Here is a 17,312-nt window from a genome sequence, read left to right on the forward strand (position 1 = left end):
CAAATCTCCATTTTATTAATTCACCACCTTTTTACCCACTTCCCATCCATGCATTCTGTGGGTCTACTTTCATCTACTAATGCTTCAGGTAAATGACTAGGCATTGGTGATCACAAAGATGAAAGGTAGCTGGAAACACAGGGATTTCACAGTTGAATTGAGAGGCCAAGAAGGAAAACTAATTCCAGTGTATTGTGTTATATTGTTATAAAGCTATACACAAAACACCGTGGGATTGTATAGGAAGACTGTTGAAGTTTATTGAGAGAGAAGGGGAATTGTCTAGTTAGCAAAGGTCTGAAGGAGGTTGTGGGTCTTTCCTGAACTCTTAAAGAGCAAAATATTCAAGTGGAAGGGGTGAAATCATATGAGAAATCTTGGTGTATTCAGGAGATTGGAAGTAGTTCTGTGTTGGAAGAGAAAAGATTCTCTTACAGAAAATATCAGGGATTGAAGCTGCAAAGTAAAGACTGGTCAGCTTTAAATGATGCTACCGAGGCTGAAACACAAAGGGTGGCATTTGTTATTTTAAGAGAAGAATTCTTACATGAATTAATTTGCATTTTAAAAATACAACCCTGGTCACGTGATGGAAATTACTTCACCCTTGGTCAGGATTCATGCATTTTCCATAGTTACTTTGCCTCTGTGGTTCCTGAAAGGACCTCATATGAACAGGAAATGCTTTTTGTATTACCCATTGATTCATTCACCAGACATTTCTTAAGGAATTACTATGTTATATTTTAGTTATTAGGGCTAGAGTCTGAAAATGAAATTTTTGCCCTTAGGGAGTTCATAATCTAATGGGAGAGAGGGATATGCAACCGACAGTAAGCAATGACAACATAGTACAGGAGGTCTTTAGCCCAGGGAGGGGAAAGGAGAGGTTCAAGGATGGGTTAGCTTTGGAATCTATCAATGTTCATTGTAATTGGAGTCTCCAAATGGATGTTACCAAGAGAAGGGAAAGGTCTCCCCACCCCCAGTTAATCTCAGGGATCATTGCTTCCTGATGTTCAGCAAGAATGGAGCTCATTTATGCTATAAAAGCTTCAGTAAGATTTACATGTATACTAGAAAAGTGAAATGGAGAATTAAATCAACCAACTTTAATGTCTAAATCATTAGTTTATTTCCTCTTTGATTCATTGAACAAACATTCACAGAGAACATATGCCAGGCGCTGCTAGACTAGGAGCTACAAAGACATATGAGCTTGGTTGGGACTTTCCCTTGTATTCAGAGGTGTCCTAGGGGTTGTTTAAAAGGTATCTCTGTGACCGATAAAGCTGTACTCCCTCAAATCAGGTCTGTTTAAAATGTAAGAGCAGAATGACAACCAAATCTGTAAAAGTAAGGAAAGAATATCTGCCATTTAAGATAGGTAAAGAGTCATTGTATAAGGGATTTCTAATGCTGTCTTTCAAGTCAGACTTTGCTAACTCAAAGGGAACAGCAAGCCAAAACTCTTCTTAGACTATTTTGTCTGTTAGTTAAGTGCAAGCTTATGGTTAGAAGTGCCCCAATGGATGTGTCTTATTTTTTTTTTCCCCTTGTGGTGCTGGGGATAGAACACAGGGCTTTACTTATGCTAGGGAAGTACTCTACCACTGAGGTACATCCTTAGTCCTGCAGTGGGTGTTATCTACCCATATATTTCTACAGCATGCAAAACCAAAGGATTTGAAAATTAATGTCAATAGACTGGTGGCTCACGCCTGTAATCCTAGCTACTCAAGAGGCAGAGATCAGAAGGATCACAGTTCGATCTCTGGCAAATAGTTCGTAAGACCCTATCTTAAAAAAACCCTTCACAAAAACAGGGCTGGTGGAGTGGCTCGAGGTGTAGGCTCTGAGTTCAAACTCTACTACCACCAAAAAATTATTTTTGTATGAGCATGTCACAAAAATAAACTTGGTAGACCTGTCTGGAAGCACTAAACTTGACTATTAGCACTAATGAAATTTGAAAATAAGCAAATAAATGAACTTTTCACTTTAAATATGTGCTTTCTAGTTCCCTGTCAAAGGCAACACTCCTCTGTAGTTTGTGCTGTGTACCGAGCAAGTTTATCTATTTTTAATATCCTAGCATACTAAAAGTGCGTTTCTTTTCCTCTAAAGCTTCACAGGATTTTCTTGAGCATATTATTTTATTTATAGGAGAATATTTTCAAACCATATTGCTTTTTATTAGCATTATTTACTTGCTTTTGTTCTGACCCATGATGCTGGTTTGAGAAAATCAGACTGAGAAGGATGTCTTGTGCCTGGCCTAAGGAGACTATAGTAGAGAATGTTTGCAAACCAGTCTTCTAGAACCAGGTCTTCCAAACCGGAATGTGCTTACAAAGCACCTCTTGATATTGTTAAAATGCATATTTTGATTCATATGTTGGAGTGGGGCCTGTGTTTCTCCATTTCTAATAAGTTCCCAGGTGAGGCTGTTGGACCTTGGGCCACACTGAATAACAAGACCCAAGAGTGCCTAAGCAGAATAACACAGTGGTCAGAAACTCTCTCTGGGTATATCATGTGATGAATGCTTTTTTTCTTCTTCTTTTTTTTACTGTTGTGCTGGGGGGTACATTGTGACATTTACGTTGAGTCCTTACAATACATCAAATACATCCAGCTTGAATTCACTACCTCCCTCATTCTCCTTTATCCCACCGCCCCTCATTCCTGGAGTAGTTTCAACAGATCTCATTTTTCCTTGTACATACATGTGTACACAGTATTTGTTCCATTTATGTTTTTTAGACATGTTCCTTAATTTGTTAGTCCTTTAATACCTGTTATTTGTAAAAGTAGAATTATATGAGTATCTCCCCTATGTGGTAATATTATTTCTAACCACTTATCTTACTCTACTCTCTTTGACAAGGAATACCATTGAAAAATAAAAACAAAAACAAAATGCAGATGGAATTTTGAATTTGGGATGGTCAGTGGTCCTGGTTTTCTTGAGATTTTTCTTGTATTAGCACTGAAAGTCTTATGTCCTAAGAACCACTCAGTTCCAGCTGATCTTGAAAATGACTCAGAGACAGCTCACTCACCATTATACTGAGCGAGGGGAGGACTGTTTGATAAGCTGGTATTTTTATTGGTAGTGGTTTTGTTGTTGATCCTTGTTTTGCGTTTGCTTTTTGCAGTGTTCAAAAGCTGAATGAGTTTCTCTTGAGTGATGAGATTGGTGATGACAGCTGGCGGACTGGTGAAGGCTGTCTGCCTTTTGAGTCCTGTAAGAAACACACTGGAGTTGTAAGTGCTTTTTTTTTTCTTGTTATGGGAGCTGTGAATAGATGACCGTGTCAGTAGAACAGATGGCTTAATGTAGGAGCAATTAGAAGAGACCATAAGCTTTCTTTTTAAAATTTATATAAAGAAAATTTCCTTCTACAAAAAACTTCACAAATCTAAAACCAATAAACAAGTCTATAAAGCTTGTCTATAAATCATGAAAGAATTACCCCAAGATGAACAACACATATTCAATTCAAAAGGAAGCTAAGAAGTTGCTTACTATGAGAAGTTGTTTACTAATATTTATTTTAAAATTATAGAAAATAAGCCTACTATGCCTACACTAATATTTATTTTAAAATTATAGAAAATAAGCCTACTATGCCTACACTAATATTTATTTTAAAATTATAGAAAATAAGCCTACTATGCCTACACACATTTTAGTGTGTGTGTGTGTGTGTGTGTGTGTTTGTGTAGGGGTGGGGTGGGACTGTGGTTTGAATTCAGAGCTTCATGCTTGCAAAGAAGGTACTCTACTACTTGAGCCAAACCTCCAGTCCATTTTGCTCTGGTCATTTTGGAGGTGTGGTCTTGCAAATTATTTGCCCAGGCTGGCCTTAAACTGTGATCTTCCCAATGTCAGCCTCTCAAGCAGCTAGGATAGTACTCATGAGCCACTAGTGCAGGTATACTTAGTTACATTATGCTTTTTGTCTACAACATGCTTTCTAATGTATTGTGTATTTTGATTTTTATTTCCAGTTGGAAATACATAGTTTGTGTGATTATATGGCTTGAACAAAATCATAAGATTAAAATTGAATTGAAACCCGAGTCTGTATCTTGTGGATCAGTTAGTTTACACACTCTTGACACTAATGTAAACTAAGTATCTAAATAAAATCTGGAAGCAGGCAATATTGTCTTAACATGTATTACCTGCAGCTTGAGTCTGGGTTTTCCAGACTTACTGGTTACGTGGTACTTTGTGCTAGGATGAAGGGGTGTGGGTATAGACAAGGCCCATGAGGTCTTTCCTCTCACAGAATTTCCTTTCATAAGGCAGAAGGCAAATAATAAACCAGTTTAAAAGATAAGATGATCTCACTGCATTGAGAAAATAACAGAGGATATTGGAGGGTGAATGGATATTCAAAGCAGGGTGGTCATTTATGAAAAGACCCCTCTGAAGAGCCAGCACTTGAACTGACATTGAATAAAGAATAGGTGCATGTACCTGCACACCCATGTTTATTGCGGCACTATTCACAATAGCCAAGTTATGGAAACAGCCAAGATGCCCCACCACTGACGAATGCATCAAGAAAATGTGGTATCTATACACAATGGAATTTTATGCAGCCATGAAGAAGAACGAAATGTTATCATTCACTGGTAAATGGATGGAATTGGAGAACATCATTCTGAGTGAGGTTAGCCTGGCCCAAAAGACCAAAAATTGTATGTTCTCCCTCATATGCAGACATTAGATCAAGGGCAAACACAACAAGGGGATTGAACTTTGATCACAAGATAAAAGTGAGAGCACACAAGGGAGATATGAAGGATAGGTAAGACACCCAAAAAATTAGCTAGCATTTGTTGCCCTCAATGCAGAGAAACTAAAGCAGATATCTTAAAAGAAACTGAAGCCAATAGGAGAAGGGGACCAGGAACTAGAGAAAAGGTTAGATCAAAAAGAATTAACCTAGAAGGTAACACACATGCACAGGAAATTAATGTGAGTCAACTCCCTGTATAGCTATCCTTATCTCAACTAGCAAAAACCTTGTTCCTTCTTATTTTTGCTTATACTCTCTCTTCAACAAAATTAGAGATAAGGGCAAAATAGTTTCTGCCGGGTATTGAGGGAGTGGGGGGGAGAGGGAGGGGTGGAGTGGGTGGTAAGGGAGGGGGTGGGGGCAGGGGGGAGAAATGACCCAAGCCTTGTATGCACATATGAATAATAAAATAAAAAGAAAAAAAATTTACCTCTTACAAAGAGGTAAGCTAAACTAAAAAAAAAAAAAAGAAGATAACCTTAAAAAGAAAAAAATGGTAATTTTCTCTCAGAATTATTTTGTCTGCTTTTCTAGAAGGATCTAGTTTTTGTTTACTTCTAAAGTAATTTATCAAATCTTCTTAAATGATGAATGCTAAGATATTGTCCAAATCTCTTCATAAAGAATTGGAGAAAACCAATTAATACTGAACTTCTAGTTAGTTTGAGATCAGGTTAACAAATAATAAAATATTAACATATTTGGAAAAAAAAAAAAGAACAGATGCATGTCCTACAAAGGTTTATTGGGAAATGAGAAAGTTCCAGTTAAGAGAACTGGAAGATACAAAGACTTTAAGGAAGGAATTAATTTAGTTTCTTCTAGGAATAGAGAAGTATGGTTGGAGCCTAGTCAAAAAGAGGAAGATGATACACAAAAAAACAGTGATTTGGGATCTTGTAGACCATGGAATGAGCTTGGATTTTACTGACATGCTAGTGGAAGCCACTGGAAGCTTTTAAAGTGGTGTAATTTTGTTCAATTTTTTTAAAAGATCATTTTGCCTAAGGTGTAGAGAGAAGTCAGTGGGGACATAGTGGGACATAATAACAACAGTAAAGAGGTTGTTGTAACAACACGGTGGTTGTTAGATTTAGAGTTCTATTATGGTGGCAGTGGATACTGTGAAGAAATGATCAAAGTCAGAGTACACGTGTGTGTTTGTGTGTGTGTATGTGTAGTGCCGGGGATTAAACCCAGGGCCTTGCCCATGCTAGGCAAGTGCTGTATCACTCAGCTACATCATGATATTGAGGTGATAAAGACTTGCTGAAAGATTGGATGGAGGTGATGAGGGAAAATGAACTAGGATTAAGGGTAGATCCTAGTTCATTGGCTCAATTGCTGGATATATGGCAGAGCTATTTGTTGAAATGGGGAGGCTGAGAAATGAGGAAGCTGGTGTTGAAGTGTAATCAATTTTGCAAATGATCATTTTGCAATACTTATTAATATCCAAGAAAAGACATCAGCAGTGGAGATGTGAATTTATGAGTCATTAGACAGTAGATAACATTTAAGTCAGTGGAAGTAGATAATACCACTTCCTTGAAGTATATGGCTGAAAAATTCTGAAGAAATTAAAAAAAAAAATAACTTGTATATTTCCTAACAGTAAAGTAGAAAGAAGCTATTCCAAAATGAGTCACGTTACAAGTTACTGTAGGTTATTCATGTAACTATTGGGAAAATCTGAATACGTTTACCACTTACATGACTCTACAAAATGCACATGCTATCCTCTGACTGGAGTTGAGGGTAACTTGGAAAGCCTTCGCCAGGGAATTAATCTAGATTTCATTTTTCTTCTCATTCTGTTTAAAAATGCTAAAAATAGTTAAGACAAGCACTTGGCTATATTTAGCCTTACTGTTTTCTTTTACTTTTCTTCAGTTACTTTTTACCTTCTTTAATCTGCTTTATTGTGCAGGTCTAATTTTGTCTGAGAAGAAACTACCACAGTGCTTATCCACACTCCCATAACAATACCATTGTGTGGACGTAGACATAAAAACAGGAATACATGAAAGGGTGCCTGCACTTCAAACAGCAGGGAAGTCAGACATTTGATTAGAACCAGTCTTGTCACACTTTGGATGCTCTTAGCCTACCAAAGAGCTCATTACATCACCTTTCAGTGATGTGGGGATGAACAGAGTGAAATAACCTCAAGAAAGGGGCGGGGTAGAGGAGGTCAAGTTCATGAGTTAGGGAAATATGAAGAGATTTCTGTATGAGATGAGGGATAGAAGAAAAATTGAACCATGAAAATATTTTTTGGAAGGAAAAAAAGAATCTCCTTCACTTGCATCCAACATCTTCAGGATTATTGAAACCAGACTGGACTTCTGATGTCTTTCAGGGTCATTCATCACTGCTGATGGGCCAAACCACAAGCAGCAAGCTTTTTTAAATGGGGTGAAAAAAAGCTGTGTGTTTGAAAATAAGACTAATGGAAACTCCTTCTTGAGTGCTCTTAAGATGCTATGTATTCTGTAAGATCTTAGCGTTAAGTGGTTTTGGCTGTAGAATCTCCATGGAGAATTAGGGACATTCAAGGGCCAAAGTCTCTTCAAATTACATCTGTGGAATTCCGACTCAAATCTCTGTCAACACATCTCTTCTTCCCACCCTCTCCTTAGTTTTGTGAAGAGCATGAAGTCATTCCTTTTGGACCTCTAGGGGCAATACTACTACAGAATTAAAGACTCTGTGAATGTTAAAAAGACAGTGAATGTTATATAGGTGTGGAAATATACTCATCATTAAAAATAGTGACATTCTACCACATTTCACATTGTGTACTTCCTAGGTTATGTGTAAGAACAATCGGGAGGAAAACCAAAACAAACATAAAATTAAACCAAATTTAAAAAAAATTAAATCAATCTCTCTCTTTCTCTCTCTCTCTCTCTCACACAAACACAGAGTCTCATTTTCAAGTTAGAATATGATTAGTATTTTCTATGTGACCTAACCACACTAGTACTTTACTTTTAATTTTCTTAGTTGCTTTTTAAAATCTGTGTATTTGTTTACATCAAGCCTGGCATTGACCTATTTGATAGTTTGATATTCTGTTGGGAAACTAATTGATAGAATTTGGGAAAGCAATATCTTGTTTGGATTAAATTACTGATTATTCAAGAACATTCCGAATTCCCAAAGTAGAATTCAGTGGATTTTTCAAAAGCTAAACCTGTATTCCAGGCCAAAAAAAATAGTTTCACAATTCTAGAATCCTTTGCTTTCTTAGGTAACGTAACAGTTTAGAAGTGTTACTGTTTAGCCTTTATCATCTCTATAAGGTATTTAAATAAGACAGATCATTATTTATATTTCATTATTTATATTGAAATATTTGATCACTGGGTTCCTGGACAAATTTTGAACTTACAAATTTTCTAAATTAGATGTTTACGGAGCTAAATTTTCTACCTTCTCTTTAGAGATTTGCCTATCTCCATCTATGTAAGATTAAACTCAAAATTATAAAATGGGAAATTTGTAGTTATGACCTAAATTATGTTTTCTTTAAATATGTGGAGGCTGTCCCATCTCACCTGGCTTTATAGAAGGGGTGTGTCAGTCCATTGACTAGGAATAGCACTAGAACCTTGGGGGTAGATTACATCCTCTAATGGGCTCATCTCCTTTTGAAATACTTTATGTTGTTTTGTAAAAATCCTAGATTCTTTTACTTTTACCAGTCCACAATAGCTCTTGGTGTGATGTGTAGCTCAATCTGATTTATGTGAATATATCAGATTTGAAATCTTCATGATCCCAAGTAATGTAATGCTAGAATGTTTATAAGCCTGGTGAACCCAACGAATGGATGCTAATTTGACCCGAGTTAGTCTGATTGTTTTTGGACAGAACACAGACTTTTTATTGCTTAGCATAACTATCCATACTGCTACCCTCATTTGCAGCAATCACCATTCATTTTTCACTAAGAGGGTGGCGAATTAGGTTTAAAATTATGGCTCAACATTTTTCCATTATTTGCTTTTTTGGAGAAATCATCTTAAAAAGTAAAATATGACACCCATTTTTCTTTTTCTTGGAATTTAAGTGAAGTAGTGATGTGAGTTAATGTTCAGTAAAACCTCAATTTTTTCACAAGGCTTCAACTTGTGTTCTTTTCCATTTGGAATGTGGCAGCCGAAAACTATAAACAGGAAGCAGCCTGGAAGATACCACCTGGACAGCTACGAGCAATCAGCACGACGACTACGTCCGGCAGAGTCAGAGGATATTGCAATAAAGGTTATTTTATTTCTTAGACTCTTAAATGAATAGAAACATTTATGCTACCCTTGTACGCTGATGTTCTGCACAAGTGTTCTAATCGTGGTTTACAGTGGCCACTATCCTAATAGTACTTTGTAAACATTCTGATGAGTTTATCATTTGCACTCTCTCCTCGCAGCCACAGCTTCTGCTGCAGCAGTACATTTGGTAGCTGGACAGATTTTCTTCTGTATCTGTGTCTGAAGCTAGTATCCACTGTAAGCACTACCCTCTACTACCCTTGCGTAAATTGATACATAAAGAACACCAGTGTTATAAATCCGACTTTGAAAGGAATAAATTAGATGTTAATTGTTTTCAACACCTGCTTAAGCCAGTGTTGCTGCTTCAAAGACTGGGCTTCCCAGTATTACATTGTGCCTTTGATCTCATCTCAAACTTGACTTTTGTGCTCTGCCCAGACTGTGTGCTTAGATAGAACTTAGGTAAAGCAGGTAAGCTCAGGAACACATTGGGGCTGATGATTGGGACAAACCCCAGGGAGGGAGGAGCCCAGCTTGTTTGTTGAGATGAGGTCGTAGATTGACTTTAAACTGAAATGCTTCTAATCTCTACTTCCTGAGGAGATGGGGATACAGGCATGACCCACTGGATCCAGCCTAGAAACAGACATTTATATTTTCAGCTTCCTCAAAAATGCCCAGCTTACACACTTGCTGTTCCCTCCTTCCTCTCCCTGGAGAAATTACAGCCACCTTGACTTTTATAGTCATCATTTCCTTAATTATCCTTGTTATGCATGCCTCCCTAAAAATCATATTTTTAGCTCTTTTAAGCTTAAATAAGTATCTCTGTGTTGCTTCTTTTGCTAAATAATATGTGCACATAGTTCATCCATCATCCATGTTGCTATGTGAAGCAATAATTCATTCATTCATTCACATCGTGTTACAATGTACTGTTGTATCGTTAAAACAGAATTCTGCTCTACTTTTGATGACCCTGTGGTATTTTTCACTCTGGAGCTATTGTGAGCAATTACTGAGTTACGGGGTACATGCACCCAACCTTTCCTAAGGTATAGAAACCTGTTTTCCAGAGATTGTGCCAGCTTACTCTTCTACCACTGGCAACCATGAATTCCGGTTGCTTCACATCTTCACCAATGATAAGGATGTTTTGCCACAACTTGTGTGCTGAGGAGCGATCCATGGTTTTTATTTGTGTTTTTCTGAATACTAATGGGTAGAGCACTTTTTCATATACATATGCTCCTCAGCTCACAATGGCTTCCCTTTCAGTAGAACTATCAAAAGTTGAAAGCATCCTAAGTTAAAAATGCATTTAACACACCTAATTCCTGAAATACCATGGCTTAGTGACACAGTGAGCTATAGAGCCGTGCGTGTCCACCTCTGTTCACGTGACTGATAGGAGCTTTGCATCACTGCCTTTTCCCAGTATTGCAAGTAGGAAAAGATAAAAATTCAAAGTACAGTTCCTACTGGGTGGGTTCAGCTTTTCCACCATGATAAAATAGAAAAAACACTATTCGTGGGTAACCATCAATCACCGTGTGTGTGTGTGTGTGTGTGTGTGTGTGTGTGCGCGTGTGTGTGTGTGTGTGTGTTGTTCATTTCACTTTGGAATACCTTTTTTGTGAATTGCCTTATTTTTTCCTTTTAAAAATTTCTGAATATTGTTTCTTTAGGACACATGTTGTCAAATCCTTCTCTGCTCTGTAGCTTGATTTTCCACTCTGTGGTATCATTCAATGAACGGAAGTTCTTATAATGTAGTTTGTGTGACTTTTCCTTTTCTGGTTTGTACTTTTATCTTTTGGTCATATTTAAGAAAACTTTTCCTACTCAGGTTCTATATCAGGTCCTAAAAGCTTTGAAGCTATACCTTTCACTTCTAGTTCTTCAATCCAGTTGGGACCAATTTTTATGTTTATTTGAGGAAGGATGTGATTTAATAGGTAAACAGTAATAAATGATTTGTTAATTCATGAGTAAGTTATAGATTTAGCTACCGTAAATTTAGCAATAGTCATTTTACTACACTTAGTAGTATATCAAGTGAGGTCTCATTTAATTTTCTTCATATATGATAGCCAATTGCCCTGGTCACATATATTGATCACAATCCCCGTAGATTTTTCATCAGGTATCTACACGTGTGGATCTGTTGCTAGCCTTCATCTTTCTTTGGATTATTTGTCCAGTATTCTGCTGTAATGATCATTATATCTTTCTAAATATTGATGTCTTTTAGAACAAGCTCTTAGACCTTGCTTTTCTTCTTAACTACGCTTGGCCTTTTAGGGGAAAGTCTCAGTGCCCTGGGGCTCACATCTCTGATTTTGTATTTTTTCTTACCTTTTGCTTTGGTATTTCATTACTTCCTGCTCTAATAAGATTTCTTAGAAACTATATTTTTCTCAATATTTTTGCTTACTTTCAAAAGCAGGACAGGGACAATAGCTTGTATAGGCCCTGCTTTTCAATGCTTAAAAAGTTCTTGCAGTAGGAGTGAAATTCACATGAAACACAATTAACATTTTATAATGAACAACTTGATAGCATTGTTGTACATCACCTCTACCTAGGTCCAAAACCTTTTCAAAAGAAAATCTCATACCGATTAGGCATTTGCTTTGTATTTTCACCTCCCTCTTCCCTTGGCAATCACCAATCTATATTCTGTCCTTATGGATTTTCCTGTTCTGAATATTTCATGTAAATAAATATGTATAAATCATACAGTAGATGGTCTTTTCGTGTCCACCTGGTGCCTGTCTTTAAATTTTTAATTTCATTACATTTTTAATTCATGAGACTCCTTGATCCTCATTCATATCCACTCCCATGTGAGCTCTACCTCCCCCACCTCCACTTTGTATCAACTCTTAACCTGCTTGACATATGCGCTTAAACCTGCTCATAGCCTTGTAAAACAAGCCATGTTTTCAGGAGCATTTATATGCTTTAAACTTACTTTAATTTTTTTGTGTTAGTTTGTCCCTTCTGACTGCATTTCATTTATCACTAGAGATGAACATTGTGGACAGGGGCAGGATATTCACCTTGACCTCACCTTCCCAGTGTCACAAATCTTGCTATGATGAGGACTCACTTTGTCTTTCCTTCTATGAAGATTTATTTATATTTATCTATGCAAAGATTTTTTTTATAAGTTTTCCAGGGTCAAACAACTAGTTACAGAAACCAAGATTTTAACCCTGCTGGTGGAGAAATGAGAGTATTTTGTACAAGGCAGGAGGGAATGGAAGTGTAAACTGTAGCAAGAGAAATTAATGCTAGCTTTCCTTTCCATCTTTTTCTTAAGTGGAAGTTGTTCCCTCCTTACTTCTGTTTATCACCAAATTGGGAGGTGATTCTGTGTTCTCCTAGCAATTCCCTGCTGCCTTCAGAATATACCTCAGCCTCTTACAGTCTGACGAAGCAATGATACCGCCCCCTGCCCACTTCTCAAGTGTTTTCTTTTTTAAATTTATTTTTGGGGTGGTGCTGGCATTTGAACTCAGGGCTTCATGCTTGATATGCAGGAGCTTTACCATTTGAGCCACTCTACCAGCCCTCCTGTCCACTTCTCACACCTGTCATAGGAGGACTGGTTAGTCACTTCCTACCTTCAATGGTGACATCAGTCCCAGCCTCCCAATCCATCCATCCACCGTTGTAAATGACACATGCATGTGATATAAACACCCAAGTTCACAGCCTACCTTGTATCCCAGCCTGGAAATCCCTTACCATACCTTAGTCACTTGCCATCTCCTGTGTTTACTTGGTCACCACCTGGAACTGTGCCTCCTCTGAAATCATACTTTGTTATATGGAGCAGCCACTGAGGACAAAATCCATATCCCCAGCTTTCTCAGGCTTTCACCTTTACGATGATTATTTTTTTAACCTCATTGAAACCTGCAATATCTTGAGCCCCTTGTTCTTCGAGTCCTTTGTAGTAAACTAAACTCATGCCTCTTCACGTCTATACCAAGTTGTTTAGTGCTATGGGGAAAATGACACTAAGGTACAGCTCAGCATGTCACAGCTTTGTTGTCTCCAACCTCAGTGACCCATAGGGTTTGTTAGGGATCCTTCCCCATGGTTCTCATCAGCATTATTTTCCAAACCTACAGGAGCTTCACCCATCACCACTGTCATCTCACTCCTCCTATCTCTTACTTAGCCCTTTCTTTCTGAGAGAAGCTTAGCTCCCACTTCACTGGAGACCTTAACGTTATCCAGTAGGGCCTCTTCCAACACCAAGCTGGCCCTCTTCCAAGCTCATCCAGTTTTGCATCTCTTTTGGCCTCCGTGCCTGCTGTCTGAGAGAAAAAAGGATCTTCCACCTCTGACACTGTACACTTTCATTGAGTGTCACTTGTCACTTAGTCACAGTATCTTAAACTTCTGGCCAGCTGGCTCTGTTTCTCATTTTCCACAACATATTTCACAGTTTTCTGACCTTGGGCCTGTTCTCGCTGTGGTTTTTTACCCAGAAATGCATTTGTTGACATTCAATCTATTTTCCAACATTTAGCTAAAAGGTGTCTTCTTCCACAAAGCTTTAGACTCACAGCAGGTATAAATGATTTCCTTTCTGAACTGTTGCTCTCCTTGTCTACCCCTCTATTAGTACTTGGTCCATGTCTACCAGACATGCTCTGCTTAATGACGGAATAAGTTCTGAGCAGGCATCAGCAATCTTGTCCTTGTGTGAACACCATGGGATGTGTTTGTGGAAACTAAAGTGTCTGTGACCTCATTAGGTGATATGATCCTCTGTGATGGCCACTGTGCATGCAGCTCATCACCCACAGAACATTGATGTATGGTATGTAATTCTTCTTTCCATGGCTGGTTTACTAAACTGATTGCCAGCTCCAAAGAAGCAGGGATGATGCATTACGGCTTCTTTGTAGTCTACACAGTCTTAATCCAATGCCTCACACAGTCAGTGCCAGCCAGTATTTGTAAAGTGATAGAGATCTATTTTGGCTTTCCATGTCACCCTACTTCTATAACTATGTGATGAATCTTAAATGCAGTGCCATACATTTTACAAGCTGGAGAACTCCTACCGGGAAAAACCTAATCTAGCCTTTACAAGCACAGTTTTTCAGTCTTTATTTTACGAAGACCTCTCTGGAGCTGCGTGTAGATGGGACCAATCCAGTTTTGCAAAATTCCCAAATAATGAGGTGCTTAGAAATTTCATCATTTGTGGCTTTGAAATAAAATAGTAATTTATGGAGGATGAAGAGTATCTTTCATTTCCCCTCATCTATGTCTACTTTATCCTTTTAATTCTTTTCATAGCTCATTTTTGTAACTATTAAAATTATGGAGTTCAAGAAGCCTGTTAAACCAAATAGACTACTTGGATGAATGTAAGGTCTTCTCATCTTTGCTAATCGTTGACACTTATACCACAGGCAGTGTCAGCTTGTTTCTGTGTTTATTTCCTTCTCCCTTATTTTAATTTCAAAGAATAGCGATAAATCTACACCACTCAGGACACTCATTCAGCACAGAGCCTTCCTCAGTCAGCAGTCATTTTGTTGAAAAATTTTGTGATAGTTTTTGTTCTTTATTTTGCATCACTAACACTCTGGAAATTGTCTAGCAGTGAGAAAATAATCAACATAGGAATTTTTTTGGAAAAATATTTGCAACTGACTGTTTTTTAAAAAACAAAAAGAATGCTCACTTGTAAATTATCCAATAATCCCAAAATTTTTAAGAAAATTGCTGTAATTTTTAGCATTCTTCCTATCACTAATTGACAGGACCTTCCTTTTTTTAGTCATTTATACCACTAAATAGATATAACTCTAAATTAGAATTTTACCACTGTGCATTCTATCATGTTTTGAAACTCTCAGCACTTTAGAAAGAAAATTTATTTCGATTGGAATTATTCTGAACCATCACATATATAATTTTGTTTCTATGTCCTTTTTTTCTAGGTTACCAATGGGTTCTTTTCTTGGGGCAGTGGGTTAGCTACATTATCCAATATAGACATTCGAATCCCAACAGGTAAGAATCATTCGTTATACATTTATTGCAATTGTTAATTATAACAACGATAGTTTTCCAAGATAAGTGAGCCTAACAAAAAAGGGAAGATTTTTAAAGACACAGATGTAAGGTATGGGCCACTACTTTGCTGTGAGAGTGATTAGAAATTATAAAATCTGCCTCTCAATACAGAGTCTGTACCTTTGGACAAGTTATTCACTGTTGACTTGCCGACTTGTACCATTTAAATAGTGGGCTAGTTGATTCTTCATTTTGTTTGAGAAAAATTTTAAAGAATATGACATGGAGAAAAATTGTTTTCATCCCTGAAGAATACTGATGATGTTTTCAAGTATTTAAGTCTCAGCTATGCAAGAATTTTATTTACTTACCTATTAATTTGCTTATTTATTTTTGTTTTAGTGAGGCATACTTGATATTTAAGAAATTACATATATTTAGTATTCACATTTTGGAGAGTTTGGATATATGTATATGTCCGTTATACCAGCATATAATCAAGGAACCAAATGTACAATCACTTTCAAAAATTCCTTTGTGTTCCTCTGTTTTTTAATAATTTTTTATGTCAATAACATTTGGGTTGTTTCTATATCTTGGATATTGTCAATAACACTGCACTGAATATAAGAGTGCAAATATCTCTTTAAGATCACACTTTAATTATATTGCATGAACACTCAGAAGTGTTAATTCAAATTTTTAATATTTTGAGTGACTTCCATATGTTGCATAGTTGTGGCTGCACAATTTTGCACTCCCAGCAGTGTATGCACAGTTTCATTTATCTCCACATTCTTACCAATACTCCTTTTTTAATAATAGCTATCCTAATGGATGTAAGATGATATCTCACTGATGTTTTGATAAACCTTTCCCTGGTGGTTAGTAATGCTGAGTATCTTTGTGTATACCCTGTGACAATTTCTGTGTTTCCGTTAGAGAAATATCTCTTCCATTGCTTTGTTTTTATTGGGTTATTTAAGTGGTTTTTAATTTTTTTTTTTTTTTTTGCTGTTGAGTTGTCAGAGATTCTTATGTATTTTGGATATTAACCTCTTAGTAAGTAGACAGATGGTTTGAAAATACTTTCTCCCATTCTGTTACTTGCATTTCTTCTGTATTGATTGCTTCTTTGTTGTTCAGGTTCCATTTTTTTTTTTTTGGCAGTACTAGGGTTTGAACTCAGTGCCACACACTTGCTAGGCAGGCGCTCTACCTCTTGAGCAACTATGCCAGTAAGTTTCCATTTTTATATGGTCCCGTTTCTTCATTTCCTGTTTTGTTGCCTGTGCTTCTGGCATCAAATCCAATAAATCATTGCAAAATCAATACCATTTTGTCCTATGTTTTCTTTGAAAAGTTTTATAGTTTCTGAAAATTGAGTCTCAAATCCATTTTAAGTTGATTTTCATGTATGGTATAATATCCCAGTCTAATTTCATTCTTTTGCATGTGGCTATTCAGTTTTCCCAGCATGATTGTTGAAGAACCAATCCTTTCCCCATTGTGTGACTTTGACACCCTTGTTGACAATCAGTTAACTGTATATATGTATATACCTGAGCTCTCTATTCTGTTACATTGGTCTTTCTGTGTGCTTTATGCCAATACCACACTGTTTTGATTACTGTAGCTTTGTGACATATTTTGAAATCAAGAAATGTGGTGTCTTGAGCTTTGTTCTTTCTCAGGGTTGCTTCGGCTACCTGGGATTTATCATGGTTTCATATAAATTTTTAGACTTTTTTTCAATTTCTGTAAAACTTGTCTTTGCAATTTTGATTGAGGCTACATTATAGATTGCTTTGGGAAGTATGGCCATTGACTCTTGAAATCCATGAATATGGAATATCCTTATGTTTGTGTTTTCTTCAATTTCTTTTCTCAGTGCTCCATAGATTTTAGTGTACACGTCTTTCTCCTTGGTTAAGTTTATTCTTAAACAGTTATATGCAAACAATAAACTATCCAGTAAGAAATAATACTGGCTATATTAGCATTAAAAAGAAAAAATATTTTGGAATAAAACCATTAATTTTATTTAAAATGTCTGGGTAATTGAATATAAGTATTCGTTTGACCTGAATGGTCAGTGGGTTAGGATTTTTCAATTATCTATGCAAACCAAAGTGAGAAATTAGTGTCTTAATAACAGTCT

At 36.8% G+C, this 17,312-nt stretch overlaps 1 protein-coding gene across 16 annotated transcripts in view; it reads left to right on the plus strand.

Moving 5' to 3' along the window:
- The window catches only part of Abcc9 (ATP binding cassette subfamily C member 9), a 135,159-nt gene that overhangs the window by 42,239 nt on the left and 75,608 nt on the right, over positions 1 to 17,312 (plus strand). For all 16 annotated transcript variants that reach the window (XM_074075895.1, XM_074075894.1, XM_074075903.1 and 13 more), the window contains 3 exons: positions 3,162 to 3,270; positions 8,985 to 9,089; positions 15,076 to 15,148. In XM_074075895.1, the coding sequence (XP_073931996.1) occupies positions 3,162 to 3,270; positions 8,985 to 9,089; positions 15,076 to 15,148 (287 nt within the window). The remainder of the gene's footprint in view (positions 1 to 3,161; positions 3,271 to 8,984; positions 9,090 to 15,075; positions 15,149 to 17,312) is intronic.

This window comes from Castor canadensis, chromosome 6, assembly GCF_047511655.1.
Source record: "Castor canadensis chromosome 6, mCasCan1.hap1v2, whole genome shotgun sequence".
NCBI lineage: Eukaryota > Metazoa > Chordata > Mammalia > Rodentia > Castoridae > Castor > Castor canadensis.